At 43.1% G+C, this 16,846-nt stretch overlaps 2 protein-coding genes across 3 annotated transcripts in view; both read left to right on the plus strand.

Annotated features, from left to right (window-relative positions):
• The window catches only part of hipk3b (homeodomain interacting protein kinase 3b), a 35,868-nt gene extending 27,824 nt beyond the window's left edge, over positions 1 to 8,044 (plus strand). The window contains exons 11-17 of one of the 2 annotated variants that reach the window (XM_076147043.1): positions 145 to 312; positions 406 to 735; positions 824 to 970; positions 1,071 to 1,330; positions 1,654 to 1,705; positions 2,633 to 2,769; positions 3,140 to 8,044. In XM_076147043.1, coding sequence (XP_076003158.1) covers positions 145 to 312; positions 406 to 735; positions 824 to 970; positions 1,071 to 1,330; positions 1,654 to 1,705; positions 2,633 to 2,769; positions 3,140 to 3,672 — 1,627 coding nt within the window. In that variant the 3' untranslated portion in view covers positions 3,673 to 8,044. The remainder of the gene's footprint in view (positions 1 to 144; positions 313 to 405; positions 736 to 823; positions 971 to 1,070; positions 1,331 to 1,653; positions 1,706 to 2,632; positions 2,770 to 3,139) is intronic. The other variant, XM_076147042.1, reaches the window with a different exon arrangement.
• A 1,100-nt stretch (positions 8,045 to 9,144) lies between these two features.
• Positions 9,145 to 16,846, plus strand: part of kiaa1549lb (KIAA1549-like b) — a 43,156-nt gene continuing 35,454 nt past the window's right edge. The window contains exon 1 of the mRNA XM_076146838.1: positions 9,145 to 9,379. Coding sequence (XP_076002953.1) covers positions 9,145 to 9,379 — 235 coding nt within the window. The remainder of the gene's footprint in view (positions 9,380 to 16,846) is intronic.

The raw sequence follows: 16,846 nt of genomic DNA on the forward strand, positions 1-16,846 counted from the left end.
TCTGATACAGCATAGTTGCTCCCCTGAATATTAATAATAGATGACTCATTCATGTCCTTCGGGACCAGTGACTTTGACTATTTTGTCAGTAATGGCGCTAAAGGCTTTTTACTCAATTTGCAATTGTATGTCTTCCGAATGCAGCAAGGTGCGTCCCCATGGTAACCATTACAGCTCCATGCTTGCCCACCCCCAGCCATTCTTAACCAACCAAATGACCATGTCCACACACCAGCCAATCAACATAGGCATTGCACATGTGGTGTGGCCGCAGCCAGCTGCCAACAAGAGACCCAGGCCCTGTGTGAACAGGTATGATGCATGGCTTTCTGGAACCTGGAGGAACAAAAGCACAAAAATAAAGATCACTTCCCTTGATGAATGTGACACCATTTTTCTTTGCAGGGGCAGCAACTTCACCCAAAACATAAACATCCAAAATATAGCATGCCAGTCCCCAAAGATGGCTGATACAGCAAAGAATGTGGAAGAGGTAGTGGAGGAAGAAGCCAGATGTCCAGAGCAAGGGCGTGTTGATGCAAAGCAGCAGGGAACAGAGCGGGTAGAGGTGGACGATGAGAATTGCTGCAAGGTGGAGCCGGACTGTGAGGAACTTTCAGTGACACAGGAGCAGCGTCAGGCCATGGTGATATCTGACCTAGCTAGTCCGACCGTCAGCGTCATCAGTATCAGCAGTGATGAGGAGGAGAACGTGCAGAGACACTCGATGGGGGAGTGAGTACTGACCTCGCTGTCGTCAGGTTACCTCTCACAATATTGCAAATGTTTGGTTTACCTTATTGGCGTTCCTCTGTTTGTTTAGATGTAAAGGTAATGCAGATTGTGATGCATGTCAGAGCACAGTCAGTATGGAGAGGGTGTGTTCCCTCAGCAGTCCAGACAGCACGCTCAGCACCAGCTCTTCAGCCTCGGCCCAGTCCAGCAACTCGCCCTGCAAACACCCTAACAGGTACGCTTCTGTAAATGTTTTTGCTTTGCTGGCTGTGACTCACCACACAACAACAAAGATATTCTCTAACTTCCTTTCTGGTTGGTTTGCGTTCTTGCAGTATGTCAGATGATGAACAGGAGAGTGGTTGCGACACAGTGGACAGCTCGCCTGCCTCAGACGCGTCTGGACATAGCAACAGTCCCTTCGCAGAGCAACGCTACATCGCAAACAGCAACAAGAACTGCGAGCCCCGTGTTGCCTGCGTTGCTCCGGAGACGGAGCCCAGCAAACCAACAGTGCGTACTGTTGTGGTCCCTCCGATGAGGATGCAGAACAACAACAACTACCCTGCTATCGGTGACACACCTGGCCACATAGGTAAAGACTGAACGCATCTGACATGTTGGATTGTTTTTTCACAACAAAAATGCATCTGATATGTTTTGACATGGTGTTGACAGTTTTGTGTAGATGTCAAAGCACTGATCAGATAGTGTCAGGGACCAATACTTGATTAGGTCCAGGTTTTCCCCTGAACGTAAATCAACATTGCGATGTTAGTACAGGACACATTTTCTCCTACACGCTTAGTTTCACGCTCTGTATCTGAAGTACACTTAGATGCAGTTGTCCACTCAGAAGGCTTACTAGGTCATGGTAGCGCAGAGATCCAGTCACCACTGCTGCTGTCTGCTCCACAGGTCACATGGCCTGGGATTACGCTGCCTTAGTAGGCCAAAGAGGTTCTCACAGGTGATTATGGGTGACCTGCCCTGAAGTATCTGCTCTGAACTCTGGTGTGGATATTTGTTTGCTGTCAAATTTCCTTGCTCTGGCTCAAGCTGCCACTTTCAGAGCCCCCTTTACCCCCCCTTCTATCTGTGTGGGTGTGCACGTAATAAAGCGGCATAAGACATGAGTAGTAACTGGGCAATGTTTAATGTCCTGATTTAAATATTCCAAACATTTACTTCAGCCAGAGGACGTTGAAGAAATGTTTTATGAATATTTTCTTCAGACGTTGAACCCGTGTCCCGCATGTTACTTTGTAGGCTTTATAGCGGCTTTGGTCAGTGGGACGTCGCTGTCTTTTTTTTTTTTTTTGCTGACACCACTGATTTCAGGTCATTTGAAGTGTTCTCTATAAATACTTAGATTTAATACTTGAAAATGTAGAAAGACTAAAAATCATCTTTCATTTTAAAGGCATCTCCCTCACTGACACTCAAACTATTGCAGCTAAAGCCCCACATAAAAGGGCACAGCTTTCTATTCTAGTGCTACCGTGGATATTTATAGCAGGTGGTCTGACCCCACTATAAGCACTATGAACAAGCTTACTTACCAACTCCTCCCACATCCAACAAACTATTTATAATCATCTGGATCATCTTTCAGAGGACACACATCCTTCTATGTTTAAAGATTGGGAACTGATCAGTCGCAGCTCAAATCACTGACAAGCTCACAAAGCCTCCTGACACAAATGTTGCCATTTTTGTGACTCGGATTAAGTTGCAGTTGTGGTTTAATTCACTTTCTGTTTGTAGCCGTTGTTGTTCTGTGAAATGGACTCTGGACACTGCGTTATATGAGCACATTTACAGGGCATTATCTTCCTCTCTCCTCCTCTTCTGTTGACTTCTGCTTTTTGTATTATCTTACCACCCCCCCCTCCAGTTTTAGAGTCTGCATGCCACCTCAAAGGGCGAGGCATTCTTGGGCGACAACATCACCACTCCACTCCCCTCCTCAACCGGCCGCAGAAGATCACCCCTGCATTCCAGCCGCAGCAGCAGGCCATGGGCTTTGCGCAGGTCAGCACGTGTAGCCGCAAAATCCATAAACACAATGTGTACACGTAGGGAAGGGAATATTTGAAATGGCACCTCTACTCCGGCCTCGAAAATGGATGTGTATATTCCATTCACCTGCAGAAGTTGTTTTTAGTCTACCATCTATAATCAAACTAACTAACTTTACCGATCCTTTTAAGCGGAAGGCCGCATTTAAGCTCCCTGTTTGCTTATTACATTGTAAAATTAAGAAAAAATGTATCTGTATGTGTCACACGGCTGTTAATGATTAGTCCGTGACACGACACAGACCTGTACAAATATGGCCCATAGCAGCATCTAGTGACTCATTCCCATGAAACTAACGAGCCTGTTATTTTTTGTCCTCAAGGTTCCACATTACGGTTCCTGCCACCAGGAATGGAACGGCAACTTTGCCCACCGGCGACCACAGGCTTATATCCCTCCCACCATGCACGGGCACACGTTCACCCTTTCCCACAGCAGCCCAAACCACTCCACAGGCCCCCATCCCCATCTCGGGGGCCACCCGCACACCCAGCCCACCTTGTTGTCCTATCCCCCATCTGGGCCCCTGGTCACTGCTGCACCGGTGGCCCACATCCTGGCCTCCCCTGGGGCTTCGCGCCCTGTGCTCCAGCCCACCTACAACCTCTCCCACCCGGCAGGCATTGTGCATCAGGTCACAGTGGGCATCAACACCCGATTGCTGCCCTCGCCCACCTTGCACCCGCAGGGCCCGTTCAAACCCCTCTTTCCCCCGCACTCCTACATTGCCTCGCCCGCCTACACCAGTTTCCCTCTCAGCCCTACCAAAATAAACCAGTACCCGTATATTTGAGCGTCGCTGGGCGGTTTCTGCACGACGCTGCCCACATACCCTTCATACCACCTGAGGGCTGAGTCAGCAAGGCAAGTTCCATCCTAAACCACAAACAACATGGTTTTCATTTCCAAAACCATGGCACAACCACAGAGAAAGCAAGCTATTTTTGAAATGTAGACTTGTGTGTAATTGAACTTCAAGCTTTAAAAAAGTTCCAATGGTGGAGAGGAATTGGGCAAAGATTAAGAAGGAAATATTGTATGAATGATTCGAATGAAAGAATGAATGAGTAGTTACACTCAAACTTAATGTGTTTTGCACATTTGATATATCTTTGCATTGGATCTTATACGAATACTCCTCAAAACAGGTAAATAATTGGGGTGGTGTTGAATAGTTAGACTTTGCACCCCTGATCCCAGCTATTTTTCTATATTGCCTTCTTACGTGTGCAAGACACATCCGTATTTGTAAAGCCATCCCAGTCTCTAGCTCTAGATTGACAGATGCACATGTCGTCCACAGTGTATGTTGTACTGCGTTTGAAGTATTTGTATCTTTTCGGTGTCCTTCGGTGTTAGCAATGTCAAGTCTATTAACCGATTAAAATAGGGTTGTTCCTCACGCTGCATGTGGTCTTGCATGAGCAGAAAAATGTAAGCGGAAAGATGCATAGACGTTGCTCTTATTGTTCGTGTCACAAGACTCGCTGCATTGTATAACTGTCCCCAGCCATAGTGCCTTACATATTTGAGGTTGTTCATGTTACTACTTATATATGACTATATACATGGATATTAATGTACTGGACTGCAGCACTTGAAATTCCAATCAGTCGATGCATCCTATGTGTGAGTGTATATATATATACAGTACATATATATATATATATATATATATATATATATATATATATATAAATCTATATATGTATGCACATGTGTATATGTCCATGCATAGCCTGCATGGATGTGGTGTATCGCGGATAGCGGTGCTTGTTTGGAGTCGGTGTATACAGTATTTCAGTGTGTAGTGAGTTACTTTTCTGTTATTTCAAGGAGAGCAGCATGCTTTGCTGTTGCGAATGCTTGCCGTTTCATTTAAAAATGTTTTTATTTGTTCTCCTTCCCCCGAATGAACTAGTGTAAAAAGTGCAAGTACTGAGTATTGCTTAATATTTGATAATCACTTTCTATTTAGTGAAACTCTTATTACTAACAGTATTTGTACTGTTTGATGAAACTGCAATACAATCTAAATAGTTGTTGATTTCTTTGTCTTTGTATTTTCATTTTGAGTGTTTTCACTTTGTTTCGTAGATGTGTAGAAGTGTGTGTTGGGCATGGCTTTGACTAGGTAAGGAAAAAAATGCTAATTAATTCACGGTATGGAAACTTCTAAGCCTGAGCAGACCATGCAGTATTTGATATACACACATATATGGACATATATTATAAAGCTAGACTATTTAGTACAGATGCTTGATAAGGTGTGAGCTAATTGTGTGCAATTCTCTCATTTATGCATGTGTGACAAAGTTAACTTTTCCCTTTACATTATACCATTTGTTTAAGGTTTAAGGCTTATCTGTGTCAACTGCTTATTTTATACATTCCATCAGGGAAGATGCATACATATATATATACATGCTGGTAGCACCAGTCTCTTTATATATATATATATATATATTGTATGTGTATATTTAGATATGCTGTGTGTATTTTTCTGTTCATTATACTAGTTATGTGTGTAATTTTTTTGTCTTTTGTTTTCTAATGAAGTTGCTTGTGCAGCACCAAAGACTGTAATTCGTTTTCTGAGCAAGGTAGCTATTCTGTTTGCATCAACCTCAGTAATACTGTAGTTGTAGAATGGGGTTAAATTTAAACAAAATCGTATTTAAACAAAAAAAAATGGCTGAGGTGTGGTCTAGCTTAATAAGTCGTATCATTTCTTTCTTGAATGTATCATAGATAAGCTGCTATATGATGATTGCCACTTCAATAGCTGTGAAATTAGGTGATTTCTCTGAGTTTCAACCTAGCGTTGCTATTTTTGTATAGGTCCCTAATTATCTGAAATAGAAGTGGTTTTGATTTGTGTTTTGCGTTCATATTTGGAGTGTCATTGTAACTACTGTATTGCTGATGATGAACATTAGTTGCATTTGTTGTTTCTGGGGGTGTGTGTGTTTTGCATCAGTATTTTATTCTTATTAAACTTTCGGGCTCATCACTGCATATAAAAATGATGTATCTATGTAACTTAATTTTTGTATGTTTTCATATTGATGTTTTGTACACATCTAAAGCTGTAGCTTGCAGGCTTGATTGATCTTTTTTTCATGGTATGTAAATGGTATAGCATCAGTACTCGGCTGTGTGAGATGCCAGAAATAATCCAATGTGTTCAATGAAATGCTTCTGATATTTTTCCACAAATCATGCACACACTCACCACTAAGCAATTAAACCACAGGTTTGTAAGGGTTTGGGTGACTCGACTGTTGTCCGAAATGAATTTTGCCCAAGGTATTTGTCCCAAAAAATGTTTTATAACCTGTTTTTTTTTTTTTAATTGATTTGAATCAATATTTATTGCCACCATTTTATCTGTTCAACGTTATATCTGGCTCAGATATCTGTTCCACAATTTGTTTAATTGCCTTGTGTTTAGATCGCTTTCCCCTTTATGAGTATCTCATGTCAAAGTGATGTTTTATCAATGCAAACTGTGGCCGTTGTTATGTGTTCCTTACTGAAATTGAAACAGTGTGAGCAGCACTGCGTATGTGCCTTGAGATTCAGAAAGTAAGGATTGAAACTGGTGGTTGGCAGGGTTCTGTTCTCGTCCACCACCTCTCTGCTTGTTTTGGGGGGAGGGAAGGTGTAGAATCCAATAACAATCCATCATTTGAAGTTATTTAATGGCGACTTGACCAGGAAAACAAATCACAAATCGAAAGAACCTAAAACAGGACTTCATCCCACTGTCATTCCAGGGATCTGTGCTCCTCTGATAAGCTTGCAGACATGACAGAGGACGAGTACATGGCGGCGGCGGCGTGTCTCTCCTTTTAGATGGCCCCCAAAGCCTGACACACTCAAAACACACAGACTTTGAATGATATGAAGCTCAACACTTTGGATAGTCACTCAGTTCACAGCTGAACAGCAGATGCAATACTTTACATAGTGCAGTTATTGCACCAATAAGTGTTCTTAGATAATCTCCATGCTTTACGTTACCTTGCATGTACACCCAAGTTGCTTCACTCGTCTGCCTAGAAGCGGTCTGCTCAGATCATGCAAGGCGAAGCTCAGCTGGAGTTAGAAAAGGTGGCGACCAGAGCACAGTTGACAACACTGGCCTTTAATATTAGAGGAGCCATGCTTTAACCATAAATCGTCTATGATTGTGGCTTCTCTGCAAAGTTGATCACGAGTGTGATAATCCGCATTTATACACTGACATTTAAGCGTTTGTGTGTTTTTAATATCTTTTAAATTTTTAAACCTCTATCCTTTACCCATCATAGTGAAAAATCATTTTGGGAAAGAAGGCTTATGACAACAAGGCATGAACTTGGCAGATTAGTGCTGGAACATAGTTCCCCAGTAATAAGCATGTGAAATGTAATCTGTGTTTTGATTCCTCCAAAGGTATTCACCAGCAATGCGCCTGCATAAACTCTCCCATACTTATAGTTAAAGAATGGATGCAACAGGAGAGAAACCTTTTGTTTTTAAAATTTCCACATGATTGACAGCTGGATTTGTGGATAAACATTTTTGAGATTTAATTTTAACATTAAACAGATAAAAAACAGACATTTTTAAAATTAGTGCTATTAAAATTCTGTCTTTGATATGATAAAAAAAAACAAAAACATCCTGCTGCGGTATTATCTTTTAGAGATGTTAATTCAGGGTCTGTATTAGTCTAATGTGCTACTGTTAACCCATTTGATGCTTTTTGTTTTACTCAGTTCTTATTACTTTTCTGGTCATCTGTATGAATTTCAGAGTTAATCCACTCTGCAAGTTATGGGATCATCCGTTCAAACTGCTCATCTAATAGACTTGATCATGAAATCTGAACTGTTACTGTTTTAATACCTGTAGATTTTTGTGGCTTTGTTTTTTTCGTTTGGTTTCATTTGCTTTTTTTATTTTGTGCTACACTAGTTTGCCATGTAGCAATTGCACTGTGCAATATTTACAGTATGAGGACTGGGAAAACTAACTCTATGGATGTGATGTCTCTTTACAGTTTGCGATAGTGTTTCCTCTCTAGTTCTCAGTGATTTAGGTGTGACCAAGCCTTCTCTACTTTGTCACATTAAGCGGGTTTTCCAGGTGACTCTTTTGGTGAGTGTCAAAATAAGACTTTATGGTGTATTATTGTTAAGATTCACTTTGAATTAAAAAAAGCTATTGATGCAGCTTGTGTTTGACTCGGTCTGTTTTTTCATTCGTTGTAATCTAGTTTTTACACGTAGCTGGACAACAAATGACTCTGTACCTTGCGCTCTACATCCCTAAACAGCCTTTTTATACCTTTGTGATTTCTAAACTGGGCTGTCTGGAAACCTCCAACGTCTCTTAGCAATGTGACTAATATGGGTCAACCTGTTACAGTTCCCCCTGACAGAGAATGAGGCCAATATTTTGAATTATATTATTGCTGACTGACATAATGAATTCATGAGGAAAATATAACTGCACACACATTTCAGAAGGAATTGATTAAGAAGAACAAATGTGGCATCTTCAATGATTACTCTGGAACTTGGCTGCCATCTTGCGGCGGTGAATAGGTACTACAGCATTACGTATCCACTCACAATCCCGGCAGCAAACTCTATTGTCCTCGAGATGAAGTCCATTCATGTGCAGAATAATTTTACGATTAGTTTTTTTTACGTGTCACATTTTAATACATCCCACCTACAGAGTTCAATCGATGAAAAAGGTTTTATCTATTTATTTATTTAAATAAATGACTCGACTTCCTCTTGATTGTGTGGCTCCCACACATCCAGCAGAGGTCGCCCTTACCAACCTTCCTACCTGGCCTATGACTTTTTCTTTTACCCGGCAATTAACAGCAGAGAGGCAATTTGCATCAGTTTGAGGAGGGGCCGGGTGACTCACTGATCAGCTCCCCAGTCCGCCCCTGGTGTTTGATCGGAGCTTCCCTCTCTGAAGCTGTCATCCGTCTCCCACCTTGTCTGAGGCGACTCGCCGCCAGCAGCTAAATGTCACAGCTTTGGCAAACTGTGCGCGCCGCCCTGCGCCACACCGCGCTGGGTGGACCGAGCGGAGCGGATCGGTAGAGCACGTTTCTCGCATTTCATCCCCCTCCGGTGTCGCTTCCACACACCTCCCACCACCACCGCCACCCTAGTACCCCCCCACACCCCCCCTCCAGCCGTGGATACACGACGAGACCCGCGGGACCGCTGTGCTTTCCCGTTCCCACATCGCGATTGATCCGATGTATTATTCACGACGGAAACTTCAGGAACTTGTCCGCTGGATGCGCAAATGGCTCCCGGTTTGAGGAGTGGGCGGACAGGTCATCCCGGAGTGGGAACCGTCGGAGCGGAGCCGCCTGCTGACGGGTGCCCGCCGACGAGCACGGATGCCGGAGGAGAGCGGCGCGGCGTGAGGGGCAGGTGGAGAGCGGGAGCGGGAGCAGGAGCAGGAGGGATGCTGGTGAAGTGTCTGCTGTCTGCGGGAATGCTATCACTTCTGGCCCGGTGCGCTTTGGCCTCAGAAGGTAAGCGCACTCACCACGCTGTCCGCCGATTTATCCACTATTTTGCCCCTATTTGTGGCAATTAAGTCACATCTCACGTCCACTGTGTGACATCTATAGTCAAGAGTAACAACATGAAAGGGGATCTTTTGTTATGACTGTGGTGTCACATGCTTTGTGGGTGCCGTGGACGGCTGAACAGCTTGTTCGGTCATCTTTTAGGTTCAGAAAAAGCAAACAAACTTGTCCGTGTCCTCGCTGCATATGTTCACACCGAGCCTCCATCTGAGGATCCAGGCTGCAGCTGTGTTATTGCAACGGAATTTGCGCAGTCAGGGAATATGTCCAAAAGACTATTCATTTCCTTGCTGAGCGCACCGGTACAATATACAGAGAGAGAGAGAGAGAGAGAGAGAGAGAGAGAGAGAGAGAGAGAGAGAGAGAGAGAGAGAGAGAGAATGTGTGTGTGTGTGTGTGTGTGTGTGTGTGTGTGTGTGAGAGAGGGAGAGGGAGAGAGAGAGAGAGAGAGAGAGAGAGAGAGAGAGAGAGACAGGCTTACTTGTATGTGGTGTAAATCTCACCTGCAACTCTTCCAACCTGAGAACCTCATCTCTATTGTCTCACTGATCAGATTGCACCGCATAGATTTTGACCTTGCTACACACACACACACACACACACACACACACACACACACACACACACACACACACACACACACACACACACAATCTCAACTTTGACTTTCATCTTAAATTCACAGATTTTCCTTCAGGTTGTGCTTTTTCTTTTGACGTTGGACATGTTAGAATTGTGTCAGCAGTGGCCAGAGACGATGCCGTGGAGTGATCCTGTGAGTGCAGTGCAGTCAGGGGAAAGTCAGTGTTTCAGAGCATCTGGGTCAGCACTAATGACACACATACTGTAGGTTCTGTCTGCCTCTGGCGGCATCCAGGGCAGCTGGGGTAAAGCTGGCCGAGATTACTGCCCTTCCACCTGGAGCCTCCGACTTATTCTATGAGTTTATGAGGCAATGTCAGGCATCTCTCACACAACAATCTATTATGGATTTCCATCGTGAATAAAAGATGCAAGGGAACAATAGAGTGTGTCCATCTGGTGAAAGTCTGGCTCACAGAGGTTTACATCACCTCTTCCAGCCTGCACACAGTGATGTAGTGGCTGTAGTCTTACCTCTGCTGATGCACTGCTACAGTAGCACAGCCTCCTCCTCCTCCTCCTCCTCCTTCTCCTCCTCCTCCTCCTCCTCCTCCTCCTCCTCCCTCCCCTCTCTCACCCCCTCTCACAGTCAGCACATCCATTCTTAAACACTGGCTCCACAGCAGCAGCAGCAGCAGCACCTCAGCCATACATATCTGGGGTAAAGGGGCATACCGTTCTTTAGTATTCATCATGAGCGACAAGAGCAAGCGTAGACTAGAATTATAATTTTTGTTCCAGAAATTGGGCATTCAGAGTCAAGTCTTTAATGCATGAATGAAATGATCTTTTTTTTGGGGGGGGGGGGGCATAAATATATAATTCTTAATCAACAGAAAGCCCTTTTTCCCTGATATCAGCACATTGCAACGTGTGTTTGGTTATGGGCATGTTTCAAGGTTAGTATCCATCATAGTGGTAATAGGATATCAAACTGGACCTGACACTCAGACATCTTTTGCATCATTAATATCAAAAGCTAAAAGTTCAACCACATTTGAAATTCCGTTGCCTTTTACTTTTCGGTGATTCATTTTATTCAGATGCAGACGTTATTGAATTCCATTTGGCTCCTGCAGCTGGTGGAGACTTGAGGCTGCTGCTCCCCAACCACTGTGTTTGTGTGTGTGTATGTATGTGTGTGTTTGTGTGTGTGTGTGTGAGCTGTGTAAGCGTGTGTGTTTATACGAATGAATGAAAAACAGCATCAACAGTCATGAGCAGTAATATCCTGACACACCGCTTCCTCTCTTAATGTGTGGTTTCTATGGGAACAACAATTTCCATTGGACAATTACCTTTTTTCTCTGGAGCCCTCAGCGGTCAGGTTTGCAGTGTTTGGGGGCGCTGTGGTATCCTGGGGGACGTGGCTGCAAAACGATGAGGATTTTTGATGGACAGTTAATGAAGTCGCTTAAAGCGGTTTATTACTTTCTAATTAAAACAGCAAATGGCTTGTGGAACGATGCACTGGATCGAGTGTGTCAGAAAATGAGCAAATGAGCGTCACCCAACAGCATCTTTGATCCTTTGTAGATAGAATCAAAAGACTTTCTCCCAACATGGTCTTCTGCTTCCAGCATTTGATTATAAGTGAAGCGTGACTTCCTTTTTGGCCTCACACACCTCGACTGTGTGTGTGAGATTCCCACCCGAGTCATCAGCCTCTGCTTAGAAATTCATTGAAAAGAGAAATGACTGTGAGATTTCAACCGTTTCCTATTGGTTATGTAGTCTGGGCCATCGCTGCACAAAAATGACTGTTAATGCGTTGTCCGGTGAACAGGGAGCCGTGTGTCTCAACGCTCCTGAACCGCTTTCATTATCCTTGCGGTTTGCTTTATGCTTTCTCTCTTGTTATGCTGTGGTTCTGTTTCTTTCCTTCCCTGAGGATGAACCATTTCTGCTGCCACAATGGTTAATGCTCTGATTATTTCCAGGAATTGCTTTTGAAACGCTCTCTGTGTGCACGTGCTGTGTCTCTGGTGTTTTCCTCCATTAGATTTGAGTAAAACGTGCCTCGGTTTGCACACCGATAGCAGACAGATGAGTGAAATTTGGAAAATGTGGATGATTTAAAGAAGAAGCTCAGATTTGTGATGCTGAATGGGCTTTGTTAGTTTGTTTGTCACAGCAGACATTGTGACAGTTGTAGCAATTTAGATATGCCAGTGAACTAGCAAGCACAATACACTCCTATCCTGCTGCTGACACACCTCAATGGAACGCGGCCATTGTAAATAACGTTCGCCTGACAGGTCAAACACAAAGGTCCTCTGTGAGAAGTGTCTGTTGGATTTCCAAAAATGAATTGTTGAAGGGCAGAAAGCGAGTCTTATAACTTGGTTATATTATGTTTCTGTGCTGACAATCACTTTCAGAATGATCGTTTCCTTCCCTGCAGCTCTTTAGCTCGCTTCTGTGTCTTGGGAATTGTCAAAAAGGGTTTACTGTCTTTTCTCCTTCACCACTGTAAACAAAACAGGCAGCATGGCAGCAACACTCATAGACACACTTATAGAGAAAGACAAACAGGGCTCCTAATTAGTATCATGGCCCATCTGGCTCACAATCTCCTGTGTGTTGCTATCCATGTGTATATGTGTGTGTGTGTGTGTGTTCTGAGCTGTTTCACATTTTCTCTACAGTATCTCTTATTACCTCTGTGCCTATCCATCCTCCCGTCTCTCTGCGTAGTGTCAGTGTTTTTGGCTGGCTGCTGCAGACTGGTGGCAGGCTGGGGAGAGCTTGGGTGCAGGCTCGCCTCCAATGCTACTTCACACATAAGGAGAGGCCGCGCATTACATATAACACACACACACACACACACACACACACACACACACACACGCACACGCACACACAGCTCTGTTCAGCGCATTGCATCATGCTGGACCTGCAGACACGCAACAGCCATAAAAACGAAGCCAGGGAGCATCAATGGAGCAGAGGCCGGCTCACACACTCAGTATTACACGAGTCTCCTACAAGGGTTTTAAATCGCAACGCCTTCTTTGCGATTTAAAAGGAGGAGTTGATCCTAACTCTATTTTTCTTAGAGTTAGGCTAGTCTGCACTGTTTTGCTACAAATGAATCCCTAAAAACTTAAGCTGATGCAATCATGACGTAAACACATGCAAAACGACAACATCAACACTATATACACACACTCAAGCCTAATGATGAACCTTACTATCTGAATAAAATATGATGTTCTGTCTGTCGGTGATCTTCGGGATCCTCTACACGGCTGGATTCCATTTGATACCGATTACAATTTGAAACTTACTTAAACCGCCATAAGAGGGCTGCAGGGATTTACAGGTTTATTTGTGATTTGCCTGTTCATCTCAATGCTACCAAAAATAAGGACTAATTTGGAAACTTCCATCTTAGAGAGTGGATGTTTGGTAAGTGCTGAAAACATAATTACACTATAGATGTAATTAGTTTTCAGGGTAAACCCACTTTTGGAGGCACAGTTGCACTCAGGTTTCGTCGGTCCAGATGTCAAAGTTGTGCATATTTGGCCTCGATTTACTGAGGAGAACTTTTAAAATGTTTCATTCCAATTCTAAACACACATTATGATACTTATGGAATTGTCACGAACAGATAATTGCAGACATAAGGCCTGATGTCTAGATGAAGAAGAGCAGTGCCACGTTTGATGAAATGATGTCATTCTCTGTAATGTGCGATGTGATTCTCCATAATTTCATATGAATGGATGGAAGTGGAAGATGTCAGTTCAAGATTTAAGGAGAGAGAGCGACATTTGCTCCTTCACAGATGGTTTCATCAGTCACATTTAATGAGCAACATTAGCGCCACTGTCTTTTATCATTTTATCATATACACTCCATACTGCACTGTTAGTATAAATGGTGATGTGAGTGGGAGCTAGCTGTCTGTCTGTTACACGGATGAAGACATCGACGTTTCAGATAATCCCTTTACACCACCAGAGGATGGAATCATTGACTGGGATCACTGAGAGACTCCTGCACATTCATTACACAGAGCTGTCAACCTGCTGCATGCTTCGCAGCTGGTAGCGTTTCAACATGTACAAACACGTGTAGACTCACTCAATCAGGCAAGGGAACACTGCGCTGCCATGCTATGCTGCGAATCTTATCACCACGTCTTCTGCATCACGCATTCATTTGTTATGTATTTAACTCGAAGCTGCATTCATTGTCTTTTGGCCTTCAGGGACACTAAGTTGTTCTTCCACATCCAGCAGATTTACAGTAATATTAGAACTCAACTGGAGTCGTGTTTCTGTTCATTTGATAGTGTTGAAGTTCAACATTCACTCTCCTTTTACCTTTGTTTGTATCCTGATAGTCCTTATTAAAAACATCTGTTTGTTATCTGGATAAATGTTTACCTCAACCGCCACTATTTGACTTTGTCTGTCACACATTTTGTGGTAGTTGTGTGTGCTTCTCCTATTATTTACTGGGAGAAAAGCTGCCTTTGGTGTCAGAGATTGACAAAACATAACAGTGATCATTGATCACCAAAACCACCTATAAATACGTTAAAGCAGATTGAAGCTTGGCTGTGTGTGAGCTCAGTGTATTCATATTGTGCATTCCCACTTTCATCACTCTTGAAGGTAAATGGAAAGACTTTGGCCTAATTAGACGAGACGGCTTGTCACAGTGGTGTGAGACCGAGTACGCCATTGACATTTAAACGTCTAAAAATGTAGTCAGGGAAAAGAAAAGCCTTATGTTACTCATTTATCTCGTTTCATCGCTCAATGAGTTTGTATATCTGAGTGAGAGGGAAACACACCCACACACACACACACACACAAACAAACAAAGCACATCCAGTTGTAAATGTTCTGGACAATCAAAGATCAATCTATATATATTCCTCTGTGCTTTAAGGCCACGTCCTTACTCCAGTGCTCTGAATTCAGTCCCTCAGTCTTAAAATGAGATGGGCCGCTCCCAGCAGGCCACTTCATTACTGGGATAATTGGAGTGTGTAGAGCCACTGCCTCTGGAGAGTTACCATCTTCCGCACACACACACACACACACACACACACACACACACACACACACACACACACACACACACACACACACACCACAAACAAAGCATTTATATGTGCTCATGCAGACGTCCAACTGTAGCAACTGTGTGAGCTTCAGAATATTATCCCCTCCATCCTTCCCCTTCCTATCTTGTTAGTCTGTCCTTAGTGGTGGACTCAGCACAACAGGCACAGCGGCTGATATTATAATATTGTGCACGCGCGTGTGTGAGATTAGTTAGGATGTGTGTGTCAGCACTTAAATGTTGGGTAAGACCTTTACTTTTGGCGTATTATTAAACCTTTTAAATTATGGAAGTACTCAATGTTAAATTGGTTTCTTATTATCTGATAAATCAATATTTTTGTTGCTGAAATATGACACGAAAACTGATGCACTGCACATGAGACCAGGAGCTCAATAATTAAATTGCGATTGAGGAATTTTTTTAATCTACCAACAAACCAAACAAACCATGCAAACAATTTCCCTACATGGTATAAAGGTACATTTTTTATAGTGCTCTGTGCATGTATGTATGTATGTTTGTGTGTCTGTGTGTGACTCTCTGTTTCCTGTTTGCCTGTGGCACTGTGGTGTGTTTGTTGGTCAAAGGTCAACAGTGTGTCAGTGGAATTAGATGTACCCTTGTGGTACATATACGTCTCGGTAATGATATTGTCGAAGAGGGGACCGTCCTCTCCTTGAGTCTTGGACGTCATTATGAGACACTGATGGCAACCATTAGCGTCTACTTACTGAATATACTGGAGAGGCAGAAGTGAGGAGGACGTCTGAAAGGACAAACAGCAGTCGAGGGCAGCTTAAAGCTTATTCTTCCTCCAAATGAAACAAAATTAAAAATAGAAGAAAACTGGTGCGTCTCAATCAATGATCAAAAAAGAGAACAAAGCCACACTAGCTTGTGCCACAATACAAACACTGGACAAAAAGCACATATGCACCATAACTATAAGGTTCAGAAATCTCCCATTCTGAGGTACAGTATAATGATCTGTCCTGCGTCTCATTCTGTTTACCTTGCTTGCGTGGATAAACCATTACTGAAGAGACGGTTCCCATGGGGACGTTCGTGCTCTTTTCTGTCTCCACTCCATTAGACCAGTGCAGATTAAATCCTGCAGCATTACTGTGACCTTGTAATAGTGGGTGACCTCTTCAACAAAAATAAAATGGATTGCTGGAAAACTTTAAAAATTATAAAGCCTCTGTCCAAAACTTTGAATTAGGAAAAACATCTCCTCTGTGATGCCTGACCCTTTGACCCCTGACGTCTTCACGTAGTTTGTAACTTAAGTGTAAGTGTACATGAGATCTGATCACAACATGTAACTAAGGCCTTAAACTAGATGAGACCACATCTGAATGGGACAAATGGACAAATCAATTCTCATTGATTCACTGTTAATAAAGTATTTAAGCCTCTTCTCCACATTAGTGTCTGAGTGCTGCGTTTTGTAAAAAAAAGAGAAGGAAAAATCTATTAATAAAATATCAAAGCATCATGTCTGGTTATAGTTATTGTTGGTCTTGGTTGACCTTAATGGGGTTCGGAGGAGGTTCTTCCCAAAGTTATCAGCAGAAAGACGGAAATTTCCCCCACGCTTATTAAATGTTTTGTAGTGCTTCTACTTCATGCAGATCTCCCTGCAAAAGTTCAACTCAGTTCTTCCAACCAAACAGAGCT

The sequence above is a fragment of the Genypterus blacodes genome, unplaced genomic scaffold (assembly GCF_046128005.1).
Source record: "Genypterus blacodes isolate CSIRO-AG114 ecotype Tasmania unplaced genomic scaffold, CSIRO-AGI_Gbla_v1 ptg000036l_1, whole genome shotgun sequence".
Taxonomy (NCBI): domain Eukaryota; kingdom Metazoa; phylum Chordata; class Actinopteri; order Ophidiiformes; family Ophidiidae; genus Genypterus; species Genypterus blacodes.